The 18,803-nt window shown below is 46.3% G+C and overlaps 1 protein-coding gene across 2 annotated transcripts; it reads left to right on the top strand.

Moving 5' to 3' along the window:
• The first annotated feature begins 2,913 nt into the window (after nt 1-2,913).
• On the top strand, nt 2,914-18,334 carry Mettl13 (methyltransferase 13, eEF1A N-terminus and K55). Of its 2 annotated transcripts, XM_021155729.2 has the most exons (8): nt 2,914-3,361; nt 5,374-6,133; nt 7,705-7,904; nt 9,631-9,826; nt 12,643-12,810; nt 14,196-14,411; nt 15,543-15,674; nt 17,114-18,334. In XM_021155729.2, exons 1-8 carry the CDS (start codon nt 3,209-3,211, stop codon nt 17,386-17,388), a joined length of 2,100 nt encoding a protein of 699 aa, XP_021011388.1. In that variant the 5' UTR covers nt 2,914-3,208; the 3' UTR covers nt 17,389-18,334. The 2 variants fall into 2 exon arrangements, with proteins under 2 accessions (XP_021011388.1, XP_085698640.1); XM_085842514.1 differs by lacking the exon at nt 2,914-3,361 and having other exon boundaries at nt 5,399-5,673.
• The last annotated feature ends 469 nt before the right edge of the window (nt 18,335-18,803 follow it).

Here is an 18,803-nt window from a genome sequence, read left to right as displayed (position 1 = left end):
GAGAGCAGTTTGCAAATGAAAAGTTACATTTCACACTTAAGGTTAGGCTCCATGCCCAGCAATAGATGGCTAACACAAAACAGACTCAAGGGTATTTTTGTAGACTTTTAGTCTCATATGGCTTAGTTTGGACATGTTAGCCTTACTGGTCTTTTGCCTGTATATTATGTTTTTTTTTTTTTTTATGTGTTCTGGGTTTTTATTTCAGATTTAATTGCTTCCAAAGTAAAAATTGTTAACCTTTTTCCCATCTCCATAGCCTCAAAACTTCTCTTTTGAAAATAACAAAATATTTTAAGGAATAATGTTATTAGATCTATCACAGGAACTTGAGCAGTCTCAAAATGAGTTATTATCAGGGTCCAGCCTCAGCACAGGATCGGTGTTCTCAACTGGAAGCAGGGATATCTTGAAATAGCCCAGTGAAGTATCTTTGGAGTGTTTGCTTTTGCAGAGGCATTGAAGAGTGTCTCTTGAGCGAAATCTTTAAAAAGCTGAACTTTTTTTTTTTCTCATCACAGGGAGACCAGTATACATAAAGGCATTGCACAAATACTTAACGACTTAACAGGAGTTCAGTGACCAAAAACGGGGAACATTACTATGTCTGCAAAATCACGTCACGAAGTATAAAAGCAAACTATTGAGAAAAATGCCTCCATATGGCAATAGGCTATAAATAATGTTCAGTAGCCCACTCATTCCTATATTATGGTTTTTAATCTTGTGGATTTTTTTTTGGTAGAAGTAATTTATTTTAAAAGAATTTATTTATTGATTGTATGTATACGAGTATACTGTCGCTGTCTTCAGATACACCAGAACAGGGCGTCAGATCCCATTAGAGATGGTTGTGAGCCACCATGTGGTTGCTGGGAATTGAACTCAGGACCTCTGGAAGAGCAGTGAGTGTTCTTAACCGCTCAGCCATCTCTCCAGCCCTAATCTTGTGTTTTGATGGGTAGTTTCTCTTTCTGTTTTTTTTTTTCCTTCATTCATTCTTTTTTTTTAAATTCTGTGTGTTTTGGGCTGGAGAGATGGCTCAGAGGTTAAAAGCACTGGGTGCTCTTCCAGAGGTTCTGAGTGTTTAATTGCCAACAACCACTTCGTGTCTCATAACCATTTATAGTGAGATCTGGTGCCCTCTTCTGGCATATAGGCATACATGCAGGCAGAACACTAAATATTTTATTGTTGTTGTTGTTATTATTATTATTATTAGTTTCTGGGGTTTTTTTTTTTTTTTTTTTTTGACACACAGTTTTTCTGTGTAATAAGCCCTGGCTGTCCTGGACTCGTTTTGTAGACCAGACTGGCCTCGAACTTAGAGATCCACCTGCTTCTGTTTCCCAAGTGCTGGTATTAAAGGCGAGGGGCCCCACACCTGGCATAAATAAGTAAGTCTTAAAAAAATACTGTGTGTTTTATTTAGAGAGAAAGGTCACGGAGTTGAGGAGGTGGGGAGGAGCTGAGACAAGTCGGGAAAGAAGAAACCACTACCAGATTATATCATATGAAACTTTTTAAAAATAAAAACAAGTCCAATAGATGATTCTGTAATGTTTGAAGATGGCTTTAAAACTTATGTCTAACTGTTCAGTGTCTGTGTGTATAGGCTGTGAAAAAGAATCTCTGGAAAGGAGCTGTGTCCTCAAAGGCTCATTGATTACAACGTCAATAATGTGAAGCCGTTGAAAGGTTGCAATTCCAGAGCCAAATTTTCCTAGGACATCTTCAGGTCCTTTAGTAGTTATTTAGTGTCCTCCTCTGTACTTGGCAACATCTTTTGTGATCCTTAGGTAAGACCTTTGGAAACTATGAAGAGACCTCTAGGTTTTCTTGTGGTTGCAATCATCTTACAATATACTCACCAATGTATTTGTAAGTGTCCCGTCTTACTACTTTCTGTGTTGTTACTATAAAAGTTCATGCAATTGCTACCTCACGGGAACATGGTATTTGAAGAAGCTAAATCTGTGTTCCTGGGCTATGGCCAGTCATATCTGGGCTCCATCTCTTTCGTCTTTTCTTTTTTCTTTTTTTTAAAAAAAGATTTATTTATTTATTACATGTAAGTACACTGTAGCTGTCTTTAGACACTCCAGAAGAGGGAGTCAGATCTCATTATGGGTGGTTGTGAACTACCATGTGGTTGCTGGGATTCGAACTTCGGACCTTTGGAAAAGTAGTCGGGTACTCTTACCCACTGAGCCATCTCACCAGCCCTCTTTGTTTTCTCAAAACATCTCTTCACTAGGAACTTTCTTGGGATATTTTCATAAAACGATCATTTAAAAGGATGGTATTGTTCATCAGACACATAAACTATGTCTTTACAACTGTCATCAGAATGACAATTTTTTTTTTTCGAGACAGAGTTTCTCTGTATAGCCCTGGCTGTCCTGGCACTAACTTTGTAGACCAGGCTGGCCTCGAACTCAGAAATCCGCCTGCCTCTGCCTCCTGAGTGCTGGGATTAAAGGCGTGCGGCCTTTAATTAAACCACGCCCGGCCAGAATGACAATTTAAGGACGCCAATGATAAAAAGGGCATCTTCATAATGAATGGTTACTGTGTTTTGAGGGGCAGGGAAGGGAGACACTTCGGTTAAGCCTCCTGATATTCACCGTTGTTACTGTATTAATAGCAGGGCCCTGTATTTTGGAGCAGAAAAAGCAGTCATTTTCCTCTGAATTGACCAAGAACGGTGGCAATGTAATTCCGGGAAGAGGAGATGAGCTCACATTTTCCCGAGCTGAGACTCCTGCTCGTGTGCAGGTCAGCTCCCGTTGCCCCCGCGCCCTCAGCTCACAGAGGCTGCGCGCGCAGCCCCGCCCGGCTCCCCGAAGTCAGCCTCTTCCGCCCGGAGTCCGGCAGGAAGTCCCGCCCGCTCCGCCTGACCAATCATGAGACCTCTTAACCCGGATATGGTTTTTGGGTTCTGCGTGTAGCTGCGGGAGTGTGTGGCTGCTGCACGTGGGGCGCGGACCAAAGGTGAAGAAAAACAAGGGGGCTGGCGGCGGCGCGTGTCCAGCTCAGTGGTTCGTCCGCGCGTCTGCTGCACAGGGCCGTTCGGTTGGGTTTTGCGTGCAGAACAAATCTATGGTGTCTGTAGTGGCTAAGATTCCCGCCGCTGCTGCCTCCCGGTGCTTCCCGGGGTGATCTGTCACCAGGAGCAGTGTCCCAAGAAGCCGATCACGGTGGGAACATGAATCTCCTACCTAAAAGCTCCAAGGAGTTTGGCTCTGCCGACTACTGGGAGAAGTTTTTCCAGCAGCGAGGGAAGACAGCTTTCGAGTGGTATGGCACCTATCTGGAGCTGTGCGAGGTGCTGCACAAATACATCAAGCCCAAGGAAAAGGTAAGGCGTGCAGCCAGGCGGCCCCTTGTGGGGACTGAAGATAGTAATCCTAAGTTTAGGAGGCAGGCAGGCAGGCGTGGGGACCCCACTCAGAGCCATCATTTTAGGATTCAGCCCAGCATCTTGGCTAAGTGGCAACCTTAAAGATAGTCATTTAAAAGTAAAGATTTTTCAGTTAAAACTTCATCCTTAACCCGTTTTGGAATAGTGGATTCGTCAGTAGACTGAAAGGGTGTTGTGTCACTGTGCACACGTGTGGAATAGGTAGCGTCGTGGGGCTTTATTGGTGTATATGTTTATTAAGTCACTGCCGAGTGCTCATCAAATTTCAGGCTTTGTGCCCAGCCCTCAAGCTACAGGAGCAGGAAGCCACAAACAGCACACACTTTGAAAGCGAAGTTACAAGTTAAATTCCAAGTTAAATAGGTGTGGATGAGTTGGAGCTACGGTAGGGAAGGAGACTTAAGTTCTGTTATGCGTGGGCCTTTTATTCTCAACAAATTCAGGCGGGTAGTTGTGCACATATTTTTTTTTTTTTCAGGTGACTGTTGGAGGTCACGCATGTAGTAGGTGGTCAAATGGAGATTTAAAAGCAGGTCTGTCTGGCTCCAGGGCATATCACTTCTCATGGAACTATGCTTTGCCCTCTAGAGACGGTGACAACAGAATTTTTGAAAGATGAATGGTGGAATGTGCCACAAAGAGAAACAACAATTAGTATTTTTAAGTTCGGCTTCAGAAAAGTAGTAAATAGCATGAGATGGACTCTGGGATGGGAGCAGGCTTCAAATCCTCACAAACTGTAGTTTGTTGTCTGAGGAAATAGGAAGTATGAGCAGTTAGAAACAGTTCTGTCAGTCAGCCTATATTTTTAACGTTTTTTTTTGTCTTCAGACACTCCAGAAGAGGGCGCCATATCTCGTTACGGATGGTTGTGAGCCACCATGTGGTTGCTGGGATTTGAACTCTGGACCTTCGGAAGGGCAGTCGGGTGCTCTTACCCACTGAGCCATCTCACCAGCCCCACGTTTTTTTTTTTTAAAAAACAAAAAAAAACGAGGATGCAACTGGTGTTTTGGATTTTGCAACTTCCTACAAACTTCAAAACAAAGATTTCCTTATTTTATTGTGTAGATGTGTGTTTGCCTGCCTGAGTTTCTGTGCGTCATGTGAGTACAGGAGGTTGTGGAGGCCAGAAGAGGCTACCAAATTCCCTGGAAATGGAGTTATAGGCAGTTGTGAGCTGTGCCACACGGGTGCTAAGAACTGAACTTGGGTCCTTTGCAAGAGCAGTAGTCGCTCTAACCTACTGAACTCAGGTAGTCTCTCAGGCTGCACACAAGTTTTGAATAGCGCACATCACACAGCCTGTTCTCACATGACCTTTATTGTGGCATAGTACTGTTTGGATTAGTGATTTTCTCCCACGTGTGTCTAGCCTTTGACATTGCAAGAAGAGGTTGTCATCTACAAGGCTCATGCCTGAGAACCATGCAATCAAGTAACAGAAAAAAAAATTACCAGGGCTGGTGAGATGGCTCAGTGGGTAAGAGCACCCGACTGCCCTTCTGAAGGTCCAGAGTTCAAATCCCAGCAACCACATGGTGGCTCACAACCATCCGTAACGAGATATGGCGCCCTCTTCTGGAGTGTCTGAAGACAGCTACAGTGTACTTACATATAATAAATAAATAAATCTTTAAAAAAAAAATTACCAATGCACCCCCCCAAAGAAAACCCACAATATTTTAAGAATATTTACAGTTTGGTTTTGCAGGCATGACTATGCTAGACCGTGGATTGTGCACACCTGCATTGCTAGTTTCAAGATGGTGCCTAGAGTTAACTGGAGTGCTTCTTTCTCCTCAGAATAGTATCTCTGTCCTTGGAGAATATGAAGTAGCCAAAGTCTACTAGTCTCTAGTCTTTGAGGTATCTGAAGCGGATTTCTTGGCTTTGGTCTCTTTCTTGGCTTTGGTCACTTTCATTTTGCCCTTGTTTCTTCCCTCCAGGTGCTTGTGATCGGATGTGGCAACTCAGAGCTCAGTGAACAACTCTATGACGTGGGCTATCAGGATATCGTGAACATCGACATCAGCGAGGTTGTCATCAAGCAGATGAAGGAACGCAATGGCAGCCGACGGCCCCACATGAGTTTCCTGAAGATGGACATGACCCAGCTGGAGTTTCCTGACGCCACATTCCAGGTGGTGTTGGACAAGGGCACGCTGGATGCTGTCCTGACAGATGAGGAGGAGGTGACCCTGCGTCAGGTGGACAGGATGCTAGCTGAGGTTGGCCGTGTCCTGCAGGTGGGCGGTCGCTACCTCTGCATCTCCCTGGCTCAGGCTCACATCCTGAAGAAAGCAGTGGGCCACTTCTCTCGGGAGGGGTGGATGGTGAGGGTACACCAGGTGGCCAGCAGCCAGGACCGGGTGTCTGAAGCCGAGCCCCGCTTCTCCCTGCCCGTCTTTGCCTTCGTCATGACTAAGTTCAGGCCAGTCCCTGGCTCCGCCCTTCAGATCTTTGAGCTGTGTACTCAGGAGCAGGGCAAGCCCGTAAGGCTGGAGAGTGCCGATCAGCTGGTGGAGGCTGTGCGGGAGCGCCAGTACTATGCTTGGCTGTGTAGTCAGCTGCGCTGCAAAGCCGGGCTGGGGAGTGTGTCCCTGGACTTGTGCAGTGGGGACACGGGGGAGCCACGCTACACCCTCCACGTGGTGGACAATCCCACTGTGAAACCATCGCGGGACAATCATTTTGCCATTTTCATCAGTGAGTTGGGATTGCTCCGCCTCTTTCTCCCCTGGAAGGGCTGTCTTAAAGGGGCTGGGGCTTGCTCTGCCTCTTTCCCCTAGAAGGGCTGGCTCGCTGGGGCTGGGCTTGGGTATTGGTGATTGGGTATATCGTGCCTGTTTTTATCTTAAGGTTAGATTAGCCAAGGTCTAATGAAGAGGGAGTAGTAGCTCTCCAGAACCGTCTTAGACTCGAACTCCTTCTTAGGAAGTTTGAGAATGGAGGTTGTAGGCAGGAGATAGTAAGTGTAAATTTAGACCCATTGTACATTTCATAGCCCAGTTAGCTCCTTTGTGAATTGGGTAAATGGAAGCAAGACTGGGCTGCTCGGTGCCAGCTGGAATATCTTGGCTGAGTTCTAGCTAGCGTGTGTACTGTTGGACTCCAGAAGGAAAGCCGCTCTGTAGACTTAAGGAGGCAGTATGGAGGTAGCAGACAGGATGGAGCTCTGGGGCAGACTCTCGGGATCCAGTCCCAGCTTTAGGTACTTCCTGGTGATTTGATACAGCAAGGGTGACTGCTTCCTGTGTGCCTTATTTTCCCTGTAAATGAAATGGACCTGTGACTCTCCTATATAGTTGGGAAGTGTAAACTCTTAGAAATGATGCTGGCCTTGTGGTAAGTGCTGTATGACTGTCAGCTGTTGCCCTGTAAAGAAGAGAAGGTACCGGAGGGTTGGTGGGGTGAGAAGAGTTGGAAGTAAAGAAAATGGGAACGTTCTAGGTGAAAGTAAGGTGGGGTTATGCTGGAAACCTGGTTTCTTGAGACCTGAGCCACCTTTCCAAGTATTTGATAATCCTTCCTGCCCCCCACCCACCTCAGTGACCAGTGGAGCCATCAGAAGCATGGCAATGGGCGTCTGTCAGTGCGAGCTGAGCTTTGCATTCATTGCAGTGTGAACTTAGACAAGTAGTTTAAGTTCTGTGCTTCTCTGTCCTCATTTTCAAAGATGGAAATAGTGCCACATGTACCTTGGGCCACTTTGAGGATTCCGTTATTTGTATTTTTTTTTTTTAAAGATTTATTTATTTATTATATATAAGTACACTGTAGCTGTCTTCAGACACTCCAGAAGAGGGCGCCAGATCTCGTTACGGATGGTTGTGAGCCACCATGTGGTTGCCGGGAGTTGAACTCTGGACCTTCAGAAGAGCAGTCGGGTGCTCTTACCCACTGAGCCATCTCACCAGCCCCGGTTATTTGTATTTGTAAAGAGCTTTTTTCCTGGCCTGCATGGAAAAGCAGCACTATCCAGTGTGAGTGAGTGAGTGAGTGTGTGTGTGTGTGTGTGCGCGCGCGTGTGTGCGTGCTCGCGCGTGCCTGTGCGCGCTCCTTGCCTGTCTTCTTCCCTTTAGACATACCCACACTCGAATCGCCCTCAGTCCTGCTTCGTGTTTGATGGGCTGCTTTGCTTTGGGAATTGCTAACCTCTCTGTGGGTCACAGGACGGGGGCTGGTCCTGAGCAGTGACTGGTTCTACCTTGTAGACATTGACTGTGGGCCTTGAACATTTCACCAGCACTCCCTGTGACCACTTTTGTCTATTCCAGTCCCCCAGGGTCGCGAGACCGAGTGGCTCTTTGGCATGGAGGAGGGCCGGAAGCAGCTGGCAGCCAGTGCGGGCTTCAGGAGGTTGGTCACAGTGGCTCTCCATCGAGGCCAGCGGTACGCTGGCATGGAAAGCATTCAAGCAGAGCTGTCAGCCAGAGTCATGGAGCTGGCCCCGGCTGGGTTGCCTCCCCAGCAGCAGGTACCAAACTCTGAACTCTGACCTCTGACCTCTGACAACAGCTTCCACTGCGACCAGGAAGGTAGAGGAAGCCTTTAGAGGGTAGGAGCAGGGAGTGAAACAGATGAGAGCAAAGCGTTATGACAGAGAGCAAAGCGTTATGACAGAGACACATAAAGAGGCCATGAGGAAAACCACTACTTCGTATGCTAACATTATTAATTGAGAGGCTGGCGAGAAGGCTCAGTGGTTATGAGCACTGGCTGCCCTTCCAGAGGACCCAGGTTCAATTCCCAGTACCCACATGACAGCTCACAACTGTTTATAGCTCTAGTTCCAGGGGACCCAACACCCTCACATAGACATATGCCAGCGATACACCAGTGCGCATTAAATAATAATAAATTATTATAAAAAGTTAAAGAAGAAAACTAAGACTAGAATCTGACCATAGTCTGGAGAGTCACTGTACTTGGAGAGTAAATGTCCCAGGCAGAGAGAGAAAGATGAGCCACTCAAGATGTTGAGGTTGGGGGGTGGGGGGTCTGTGTTTTTGTTTTTCTTTTACATTTTTCAAAAAAAAGATTTATTTATGTATTTTATATATGAGGTTGGGGCCCTGTGATTTGGTTTGTTGTTTTTTTGTTTTTTAATATTTTTTTTTTCAAAAAAAGATTTATGTATTTTATGTATATGGGCGTTTCCTCTGTGTATGTCTGCACACCAGAAGAGATCCCATGGGACTATAATTATGGACAGTTGTGACCTGCCATCATGTGGGTACTGGGAACTGAGCCCAGGCTTTCTAGAAGAGCAGCTTGTGCCATCTTTCCAGCCCCACTCCTCCACATTTGAAGTGGACTTTCCTGGTCATTTTGTGTCTCAGAAGTATCATAGGAGGATATAAAAGAAAGGGGACCCAACCAGCTCACTTCAGGATGTTAGCATTGCTGGAAAGGAAACAAAGTTATACTAAGAAGTGGCTTTACCAGTTGACTTCTGTCACCACAAGAAATTGACAGGTCTGTTGTAAGAACTGGACTCCAGGAAGGCCAGGGCTCCCGAGGGTCAGCGTGATAGCGATGGGTTTCCTTGGGTTCCGAGCCTGTGGTCCTGCCCACTGGGCTGACCGGGGCTGACCATGACTCTGACTCTGGGATTGTTATCACTTGAGAGTTTCATCTCATGGAGGCCTAGGTTCTCTGGAGAGCTGCTCTCATCACTGGGTCTGCGAGGGCAGGGATTACTGACAGTTGGATAATATACTGATAAGGTCCTTGAGAGACAGAAGGATGGGAGGGAGTGTACTCTTCTCCTGAGATGTGGTCAGGTGGGCCGAAGATGAGACTGAGTTGGGGAAAGGAGGGGTTGTTGTTTCCCCTGGGCTTTTGTTATTTCTGTCCTTGTCCAGATTCCCTCTCACACATTACAGCTCCTTCCCGGTGCTTCTCTCTCATTCCTCATTGTCCTGGGCTGTGGGGAATCCATATGCTTACGGGCAGCGCCAGGTGCTGGTCTCTAGTGGTTAGGGGGTCTCTCTGTGTTCATCCCAGTTTCTAAAGTGGGGCAAGCCTCTCGAGTTCTATCAAAAGGCCCAGAAGGGCACTGCAGTGGAACGGCAAGTCTTTGGAGCTGTGCTGTCCTTGGCCTGGAGAAGTCCTCGTGCTCATACTAAAGCAGGGTGGGTAACATCACATACTTGATAATTGAGCTGATGTTTTTGCCACATCTCTGTCTCCTCCTTTAGGTGCCCTTCCTGTCTGTGGGCGGGGACATCGGGGTCCGGACTGTGCAGCACCGAGACCACAGTGCCTTGAGTGGTGACTATGTTATTGAGGATGTGCAAGGGGAAGACAGATGGTACTTTCGGCGGCTCATCTTCCTCAGTAACAGGAACGTGGTGCAGTCGGAAGCCAGGCTGCTGAAGGATACGTCTCACAGAGGTGAGCTCTCACAGGTGTGGTTGTGGAACCCAGCTGGAGGTGGGTGGTCTCGAGTTAGAGTGTTCAAAAGAACTGAGAGCTCAACCAAGATGGAAGGCAGACCTGGATCTGTGACTGGAGGCCCAGGGGTCTTTGGGTTGTCCTTTCTCACCAACTGGGCAGGGTATTTGGAGATAAGCAAATAGAAGTGCTTGTTCCCGTCTTGAGCAACACCTCGCTCCAAAATGATAGGGAGTAGGTATGGTGGAGCTGAATAAGCCTGATAATGGCTTTAGTGCCTCTGGTTAAAGGGACTCTGTTTCATAAGCTGCCCCACTCGCATCCCTTTGTACCCCTCTAAGATGACCCAGAAACATGAAGGTTGCATGAAGCCCCGCCCTCTTCCATAGTGTGCCCTCCCTCACTTGGCTGCTTCCAAGGGATTCAGAGGTGGGTGCCTTAGCTGCCGTCCAGCCCAGCACCGCTCAGTGGAACTGTGTGCTGTGAGGAAGATGCTTGCTTTCGGAGCTTCCAGCATGGTAACCCCAAAATTTAAATGGCTGCAGAGCACATGGAATATGGTTGGTTTTTACTTGCTTGTGTGTTTTCTTTTTAAGATAGTGGTTGTTCTTGACCTTTCAGCTGTCCTGCCTCTGTCTCCTAAGCTGGGATTATAGGTATGAGCCACCACGCTGGCTTGAACTTGAATTCATTCATATTTTAATGAATGTGGCCACAGCCTGCCTAATATTTACAGTGTTGGCCAGTGAGATCCAGACCTCCCTCAGGTGCCCTCATTTCCTTTTTTATGGTTTATTTTATTTTTGAGTAAAAAAAAATGTGTGTCTCTATGTGTGCACACATGTGATAAAGGTGCCTGTGGAAGCCCAAAGAAAGCATTAGATCCTCTGGGGCTAGAGTTAGCAGGCAGCTATGAGCTGTCTGGTGTGGGTGCGGGACCTGAACTGTGTTCCTTTGTAAGAGCAGCCAGTGTTCTTAACCACTGAGGAACACTCTTAAGTATGTCTAAGATGTTACACAGATACCTCATCAATGGAGACGTCACTAGTCTGTTTTACTTAGCCCTGTTCCCTGGCTATGTCTGTTTGTATTATCGTTACCTGCCTGTCTGTCTGCTTGCCTGCCTGGCTACTTTCTCTGTCTAGTGACCAGTTTAAAATCATACATTTAGAGTAAACTAAGACTGGATTTGGTGGCCTATTGCATTAATCCCAGCTTGGCCTACAAAGCAGTTTCCAGGCTAGACAGGGCTACAGAATGAGATTTGTCAAAAAAATCACTTTCGGTTGAAAAGTAACTGTTCCTGTCCTCCTGTTCTCAAGTATAACTTCATCTTGGTCACAGAGAAATCTGAAATTGGATGCCTTAATTCCCAGTCATTGTTTTTGCTTGACCATGCTGACCCCTCAGCAAGGCTGGAAGAAGTTGGAGGAGGACTTAGACTCCTGAGGTCACGGATTCACCCTTGTCCAGTACTGGTAGAATGATTTGTCTTTAGAGCATTTCCTCTCTGATTTGGTGATTCTGGCTGTAGCCTGTGACGATCTTGCCCCACACCTCAGTCAAATTGCTGAAAACATTCGCTCTTTTCAGTTTGAGTTTCATGTTTTTTCACATTGTCAGGTTTTTGTGATTTTGTTTTTGTTTTCATGTTTTTATTTGTTTTTGTTTTTTTGAGGCTGGCTTTCTTCTATGTAGTCCTGGCTGTCCTAGAACTCACTATGTAGACCAGGCTGGCCTTGAACTCAGAGATCCTTCTGCCTCCACCTCCTGAGTGTTGGAATTAAAGGCATGCATCTCCACTACCTGGCATTGACACACATCAAATCCAACACATTAATAGTGGGAGACTTCAACATAGCACTCTCACCAGTGGGCGGGTCATTGAGACAGAAACTAAACAGAGAAATAATAAAACTAACAGTTATGGTCCAAATGGATCAACAGATATCTATAGAACATTTCATCCAAATACAAAAGAATATACCTTCTAATCAGCACCACATGGAACCTTCTCCAAAATTGACCATATAATTAGTCACAAAGCAAGCCTCAGCAGATACAAGAAGATTGAAATAGTCCCCAAGAGGAGTGGATGGGAGGAAATAATCACACTCAGGGCTGAAATCAGTCAACTGGCAACAGAATAGTACCAAGAATCAAGAAACAAGAGCTGGTTCTCTGAGAAATCAACAAGATCGACAAACCCTTACTGATTCCTTTTCCATGGGATGGTGTAGTGTGCTGTCTAGGAGATAGAAAGGTGATAGACTCAGGACACAAGCAGTCCTAAGGTCATGTCTTACCTGCACCACCTGACAACTGGGTACTTTATTGAATACCAGAGATTCTCAGTGTCTTCACAGGCAAAGAAGTGGAAGCAGTTATGAGAGGCACTGAGTGAGAAGTGCTGGTCTAGGAATTGGTGTGGAGATAGCAGTGCCTTTACATTTCTGTAACTCCTGTCACTGCTCTTACAGGGAAGGTCTTTTAATTATGATTTCAGGTTTGAATGTGCCTTTCCTGTGTACCTTTTCTGGCCACTTGGTATGCAGTGGTGTATGTATGGTGAATGTTAAAACAGCTGTGTCTTTGTGGGGAGGGTCTGATTTGTAGAGCTTGCCAGTTTCTATGATGAATGTTTCCTCAGGGCCCAAGTTCAGGCTGTCTGTATGATACCAACCAATCTGCTTCCTTGAGAATTGGCTCTTTCAGTCTGTTTAAAGCTGTTGCAGCACCCTACTGCTAGTCTCCCTGGATTTCCAAGGACTAGCCTTAGAAGCAAGAGACGTCAGTAATATGACTCTCTCGTTTAGCCCAGAAGAAACGGAAAAAGGACAGGAAAAAACAGCGACCTGCTGATACTTCTGAGGACTTTCCGCCTGCCCCAGGGCAGTCCATCGATAAGAGTTACCTGTGCTGTGAACACCATAAAGCCATGGTTGCTGGCCTTGCCCTGCTGAGAAACCCCGAGCTGCTCTTAGGTAAGATACCACTGCCCTCCACAGTCTGAGCATGGAGGCCTGCAGAGGTGAGCTCGCTGCTCCGGAGCTTCAGCAGTCACAGATGACTGACAGCTGCCACAGGTTCCGCCTCCCTCACCTCGGCCACCGTGCCCATTAGTGAGCTTGGGGATAACTTGCCTCAAACATCTTGCCATCTTGCCATAGCTGCCCGTGTTGGGGATGAGGTTTTTTTGTTTGTTTGTTTTTTTGTTTTCCTTTCTGTTTATTTTGCTTTAAAATTAAAGTATAAAATATAATTAGTAAGGTATGTGAAGCTTACAGATTTTAAGTTATCCATAAAATTTTAAGTTATTTGTAAATTTTCACATGTGTGAAATGTAATCATCTTAACTGGATAGTACATTTATCTCATCTCATTTCCAACGGCATTGGGTAAATATATGGCTTTTTAATAGTGCCTTATTTGAGCACAAAATGTAATTCTTTTGTTTGTTCAGGGTTTCTTTTCTTTTCTCTCTCTCTCTCTCTCTTCCTTCCTTCCTTCCTTCCTTCCTTCCTTCCTTCCTTCCTTCCTTCCTTCCTCCCTTCCTTCCTTCCTTCTTTCCTTTCAGACAGGGTTTCCCTGTGTAACCTGTCCCACAGAGTGTAACTCATGCTGTTCCAGGACACCTAGGCCGGACTTGAACTCACAAAGACCTGACTGCCTCTGCCTCCCAAGCACTGGGTTTTAAAGGTGTACACCACCACCACCTAGCTCAAAATATAAATCTTAATTATAGTTAAAATGATAACTTTATCATTAATAAGCTTGATATGTTCACTCACAGGCGTGTTCACCTGAATTCCCTAACTGCTGATTTAATTTCGGGGGCTGGCCTTTTTTAGTGGCTTGTTTGTTTTCTTTCTTTAGTTCTCTTGTGTTACTGTGGTTCTCGCTTGGATTTGGATATATAGTTTCTGTGCTTTAAAGAACTAGAGTGGCTTAATTTTTACTTTGTTGGGGTGTCTGAAAACTTAGTTATGGCCCTTTGAGTTAAGAGCTGGGTGAGGGGTGTTGCGTTCACAGTGCCTTATGACTATGCAGAAGGTTGTGCCTCCCGTTCTAGGATGCGAGTCTGTCCAGTAACTCAGGGAACTCTTGGTAGTGTGTCAGCCAGTTACATTGGAGTTCGTAAGGGACCACAACATAGCACATGCTTCATTGTCCTGATCTGGTCAAAATGAGGCCAGGGTGGAAAGGTCAAATGTCTGGAGGCTTCTCAGTTTCTAGGATGAGACAGGGAGGCAAGATTCTTATGTTTATCACTGGGCAGAACAACAGTCTTAATTCCCCGTTTTGTTTTCCCTGTATAGAACTTTTTCATAACCAGATCACAAAATCAAATTTTCTTCTTTTATTACAGAGACTCCACTGGCATTGCTGGTGGTGGGTCTGGGTGGAGGTAGCCTCCCTCTCTTCGTTCACGATCATTTCCCGAAGTCCCGTATCGATGCTGTTGAGATTGACCCCACCATGTTGGAAGTGGCCTCTCAGTGGTTTGGCTTCTCACAGAGCGACCGGATGAAGGTTCACATTGCAGATGGTCTTGACTACATTACCAGCCTGGCAGGAGGAGAAGGTACTGATGAGAGAGCATTTGGAGGAGTGTTAGCTATGGAATGGTTGTCCAAGGTTGCCAGGCCTCCAGGGGTCTCTCGAGTTCATCTCCAGGGGCCGGGGGTGGTGGGCATCCACATCCCGTCAGCTTCATGTGTGTGCTCGTTTGGCTATGGACTTAGCTTTGCTGAGCTGTGGCAACCAATAATACAGACCGTTAGTCCTTCCGTTTGACCTTGTAACCTTGCCACTTCCTGCCAATTCAAGGAAGCTAGAGTCTATAGCTGGGCATAGGTTGACATTTTTTTCTTTTTAAATACACCATTTAGCTGTAGGTGAAGTCAGAAATAGAGTAAAACTGCAATTGCACAAATCAGTGGCTTCCAGCCTCAGGGGCATTTGGCAAGGTCTGCCAAGATGGTTTTGGTTGTCACAAATGGGAGGGAAGGTTACTGCCACTTGGGACAAAATGTCAGCCGTGTGAGGTCGTGAAATGCCAGTGCAGTGTTTTCTTAGACAAGGATGAAGTGCACATTGCCTTTCTGTAAGGTGTGAGATTCCATAGGTCTCTTGCCCCTCTACAACTTCATCTATAGGATCCCATGATGCTGCTTACAGTTACTGTATGCTTGGTCAGCCCTTAAAGGCCTAGACAGCTGCTTTGGCTAGGTGACTGGCTCTCAGTTTTGATTATACTTTGAGATTTACCTAGTGAGCTGGCAAAAACTACCACAGGCTTCTCGGCTCCTCTCATATCTTCCCGCATCCCCCCTGGGGGTTTGACATGGCTGGGTGTGCAGCCCGCATTGTACAAGTATGTAGAAACTTCCCAGGGGGATCCTCACCCCTTGCAGCATTAACAACCACAAGCATAGCATATACCGGCCATGTTGGAATGAGCCTGTTAATATCTGCCTTTGGAACACACGTCTAGATTCAGAGGAATGCTCCTCTGAACTGTAGGATAGCTTGAACTTGGATGAGAAAGACTGGTCTAAACCATGACATTCATGTCTTCAGTAGGCAGAGTACTCACGTCGTCATCTTTCAGACTTAGCTGCTCACAACAGGTTTCAGAGCAGGTGTGTATAGAAGCATAAATGACGTCATCTTACCCTTCAAAGACAAGGACTCACTTCCTTCTCTTCCCCAGCGCGGCCTCACTATGATGTGATAATGTTTGATGTAGACAGTAAGGATCCGACGCTGGGGATGAGCTGTCCTCCCCCAGCATTTGTGGACCAACTTTTCCTGCAGAAGGTCAAAAGCATCCTGTCTCACGACGGTAAGAAACAGTAGGGTTGGAAGGGAGGGAAGGAAGGGTCCTTTGAAAACATTGCTTGGGCTGGAGAGCTAGTGCAGAGTTAAAGGCATTTGCTGCTGTCTCAGAGGACTCAGGTTCCTGGCACCCACATCAGCGGCCTCTATGCCAGCTGCAAGGAATTGAGGCCCTCTTCTGGATGTCGGTGTCAGACACACATGCATACACATAATTAAAAAATAAAATGTGAATTCTCCTTTAATAAAAATTGCATTTAAATGTGTGGTTTGCTTAGTTTTCCCAAATGGACTGTCTCCCAGCACCAAACACAGACGTTTGCAGCATTCTGGTAGTTTACCTCCGTATCTCCTCAGTAACTTCCTGGGCCACTTCCTGTGTCCCATCTTTCCCACTAAAGAATGGTTTGGTGCTGGGTATGGGGTGCCACACGCTTTAGTCCCAGTGCTTGGGAGGCAGAGGCAGGTGGATCTCCATGAGTCAGTCCTCTCAAAGGGTTAGTCTTAAACCTTCATCATAGCTTAGTTTATGCCCTTGATAGAGACACAGTCATATGTAGTATATTTTTAAAAGCATCTGCTCCTTTCACTCAGCCTGGGGTTTGTAAGAGTCAACCATAGCCTTGTGTTTATATTGTCTGTTTTTATTGCTACTGGAATCGTGTGACTCTGCTAGAGTTCATTGGTCCAGCACCACTGGGGGGTGATAGAAGTAGTATTGCCAGTATAGTCTAGAATGTGCTGCTTGGTAACCATGCTTGCAGCTGTCTTAGATACTACATAGGCCTGGAGCTGCGCCGGGCTCGTGAGGATGCTCAGCTTTTGTGGATTGTGCCACAGCCAGTTCCCGTGGTGATTGTACTAGTTCACACTGAAGCAGCTTGGTGACTCCAGACACCCTGAACTTGGCTTTGTGTTACTCATTATTCATAGGAGCCCACTTTCAGAAGTGACTTGAAAGGTGACAGAGCTGGAGCTCCAGTTCTTTGTCACTTGTGTCCTCCACCACCTACGTATTGGCATTTTAAAGGCCTCTGGTATACTACTCTGGTTGAATAGAACCTTGGTTGTCAGAAGTCAGGATAGCCTTGGCTTTCTCACTGGATAGTAAATACTCAGGTGGTGTGTATCAAGAATATAACATCCTCGTGGAACTGATAAATTTATCTTTTATGGAAGGTATTAATTACTTTTTTATGAAAAGGTTTCTTAGACATGGGGAATATTAAAATATGGTAATACTGTGGAAAACATCAAAAAACAAGGCTGAAGTTTTCTTACACTTCATGTATTCACAATCCCCATGCTTCTGTGTGCTGTAAGATCTCTGTCAGATATACTGGCTTTCTTCACTCACCCGCCTCCCTGCCTGTCACAGGACGTTGTATTCTCCTTGATGCACGTCTCTGGATTTGCTCAGTCTCCTCTTCCCTTCCTACTCCGCAGGCGTCTTCATCCTTAACCTTGTGTGTCGGGACTTGAGGTTAAAGGACTCAGTGCTGGCTGGACTCAAGGCAGCCTTCCCTCTCCTCTACGTCCGGCGGATTGAAGGTGAAGTGAATGAGATCCTGTTTTGTCAGCTGCATCCAGAACAGAAACTTGCTACACCAGAGCTCCTGGAAATGGCCCAGGTTTTGGAGCGGACCCTGCGGAAGCCTGGGCAGGGTTGGGATGACACCTATGTTCTGTCAGATATGCTGAAGACTGTGAAGATTGTGTGAGCCCTGGGCCTGGGCAACTCAGCTTTCTGTCCAAACTGACTTGAAGTCCTGGGCTGCTGGGAGCTAAAGCATGACGCACAGGACTTTTAGACCTCATGCTTTTGTTGGTCACATAATCAGCTACATGCTTCCCACCTTTTGGGATGGGAGGCAGCATTGGGGGTGATTATGAAAGCCAGGTGGTGGTAGCACAGGCCTTTAATCCCGGCACTTGAGAGGCAGAGGCAAATGGATCTTTATAAGTTCAAGGCCAGTCTGAACTTACAAAGTGAGTTCAGGACAGCCAAGGCTACACAGATATGCTGAAAGCTGGCTCCCCAGCCCCCGCGGCTCCTTTGGATGATGGGAGAACTTAGGAGGAACTTTGTAGAAGGAAATTGGGTCACTCGTGTGCCCTTGAAGGGGCCCTTGGGACACTGGCCTACCTCTTTGCCTTTTGCTGCTGTCAAGTGAAGAACTCATCCCCTCTTATCTTCCCCTTCATGATGCCCTGCCTTACCACAGGCACAAGGACAGTGAATGGGTCTGGTCACTGCTAGCCTGGAACCTCCACACTAAGCCAAATAAACTTCCTTGAAAGTTGGTATATCTCAAGTATTTTTATAGTAACTGAAAGAGGCAGTTTTCTGCTTCATTTCCCACACAACGGAAATTTGTATCACTGGGGACCCATGCTCCCCAGCTGCTGGCCTTGTGCTCAGTCCCTCCTCTGAGTCCTCAGACACTCACTAGCTTTTGCAGAGGTTTTATGTACACAGAGCCACTTCCTGTGTCCCATCTTTCCCACTAAAGAATGGCTTGGTGCTGGGTATGGGGTGCCACACGCCTTTAGTCCCAGTGCTTGGGAGGCAGAGGCAGGTGGATCTCCATGAGTCTGAGGCCAGCCAAGGCACAGAGGAACGTTTGTCTCAACAAATAAAACAAGAATGATTTGTTTTTGTATTAATGTCAGGCAAATGACTATGCAAATTTTAAAGAAGGCGATTCTTTACATACACATATAATGTTCTCTGATTATATTTCCCCACCCCATTATTCTCTCATCTCCCCTCTCAACAAACCCGTTTTTCCTAACAAAACTTTCTTCTTTTTTGGTAGGCCACTGCATTTAATTAGTGTTGCTTGTATGACCATGAGTGGGGTTTATTTACTCAAGCAACAGCAACTTAGAGTGGGCACAGCCCTGTGGAGCCTTATTTCTACACCAACCCCACAGACATTAACCATATAGCTTCTTGGGAGGGGTGGGTCCTCGTGAGCCCTTCCCCTCTTTGTAAGAGTTGTGCCTAACTTTGGGCATAACAGGCACTGGGGAAGGAAAGTTGTGAACTTAAGACCATTAACAGATTTTGAAGTGATTTAGGCATAACACATGCTAAGGGAAACACCAGGCAGTGGCCCCTGTGGTTCTTGGA

Source organism: Mus caroli, unplaced genomic scaffold (genome assembly GCF_978045245.1).
Source record: "Mus caroli unplaced genomic scaffold, Mus_caroli_1 scaffold_1, whole genome shotgun sequence".
Classification (NCBI taxonomy): domain Eukaryota; kingdom Metazoa; phylum Chordata; class Mammalia; order Rodentia; family Muridae; genus Mus; species Mus caroli.
This window is presented reverse-complemented; position numbering and strand designations above follow the sequence as displayed.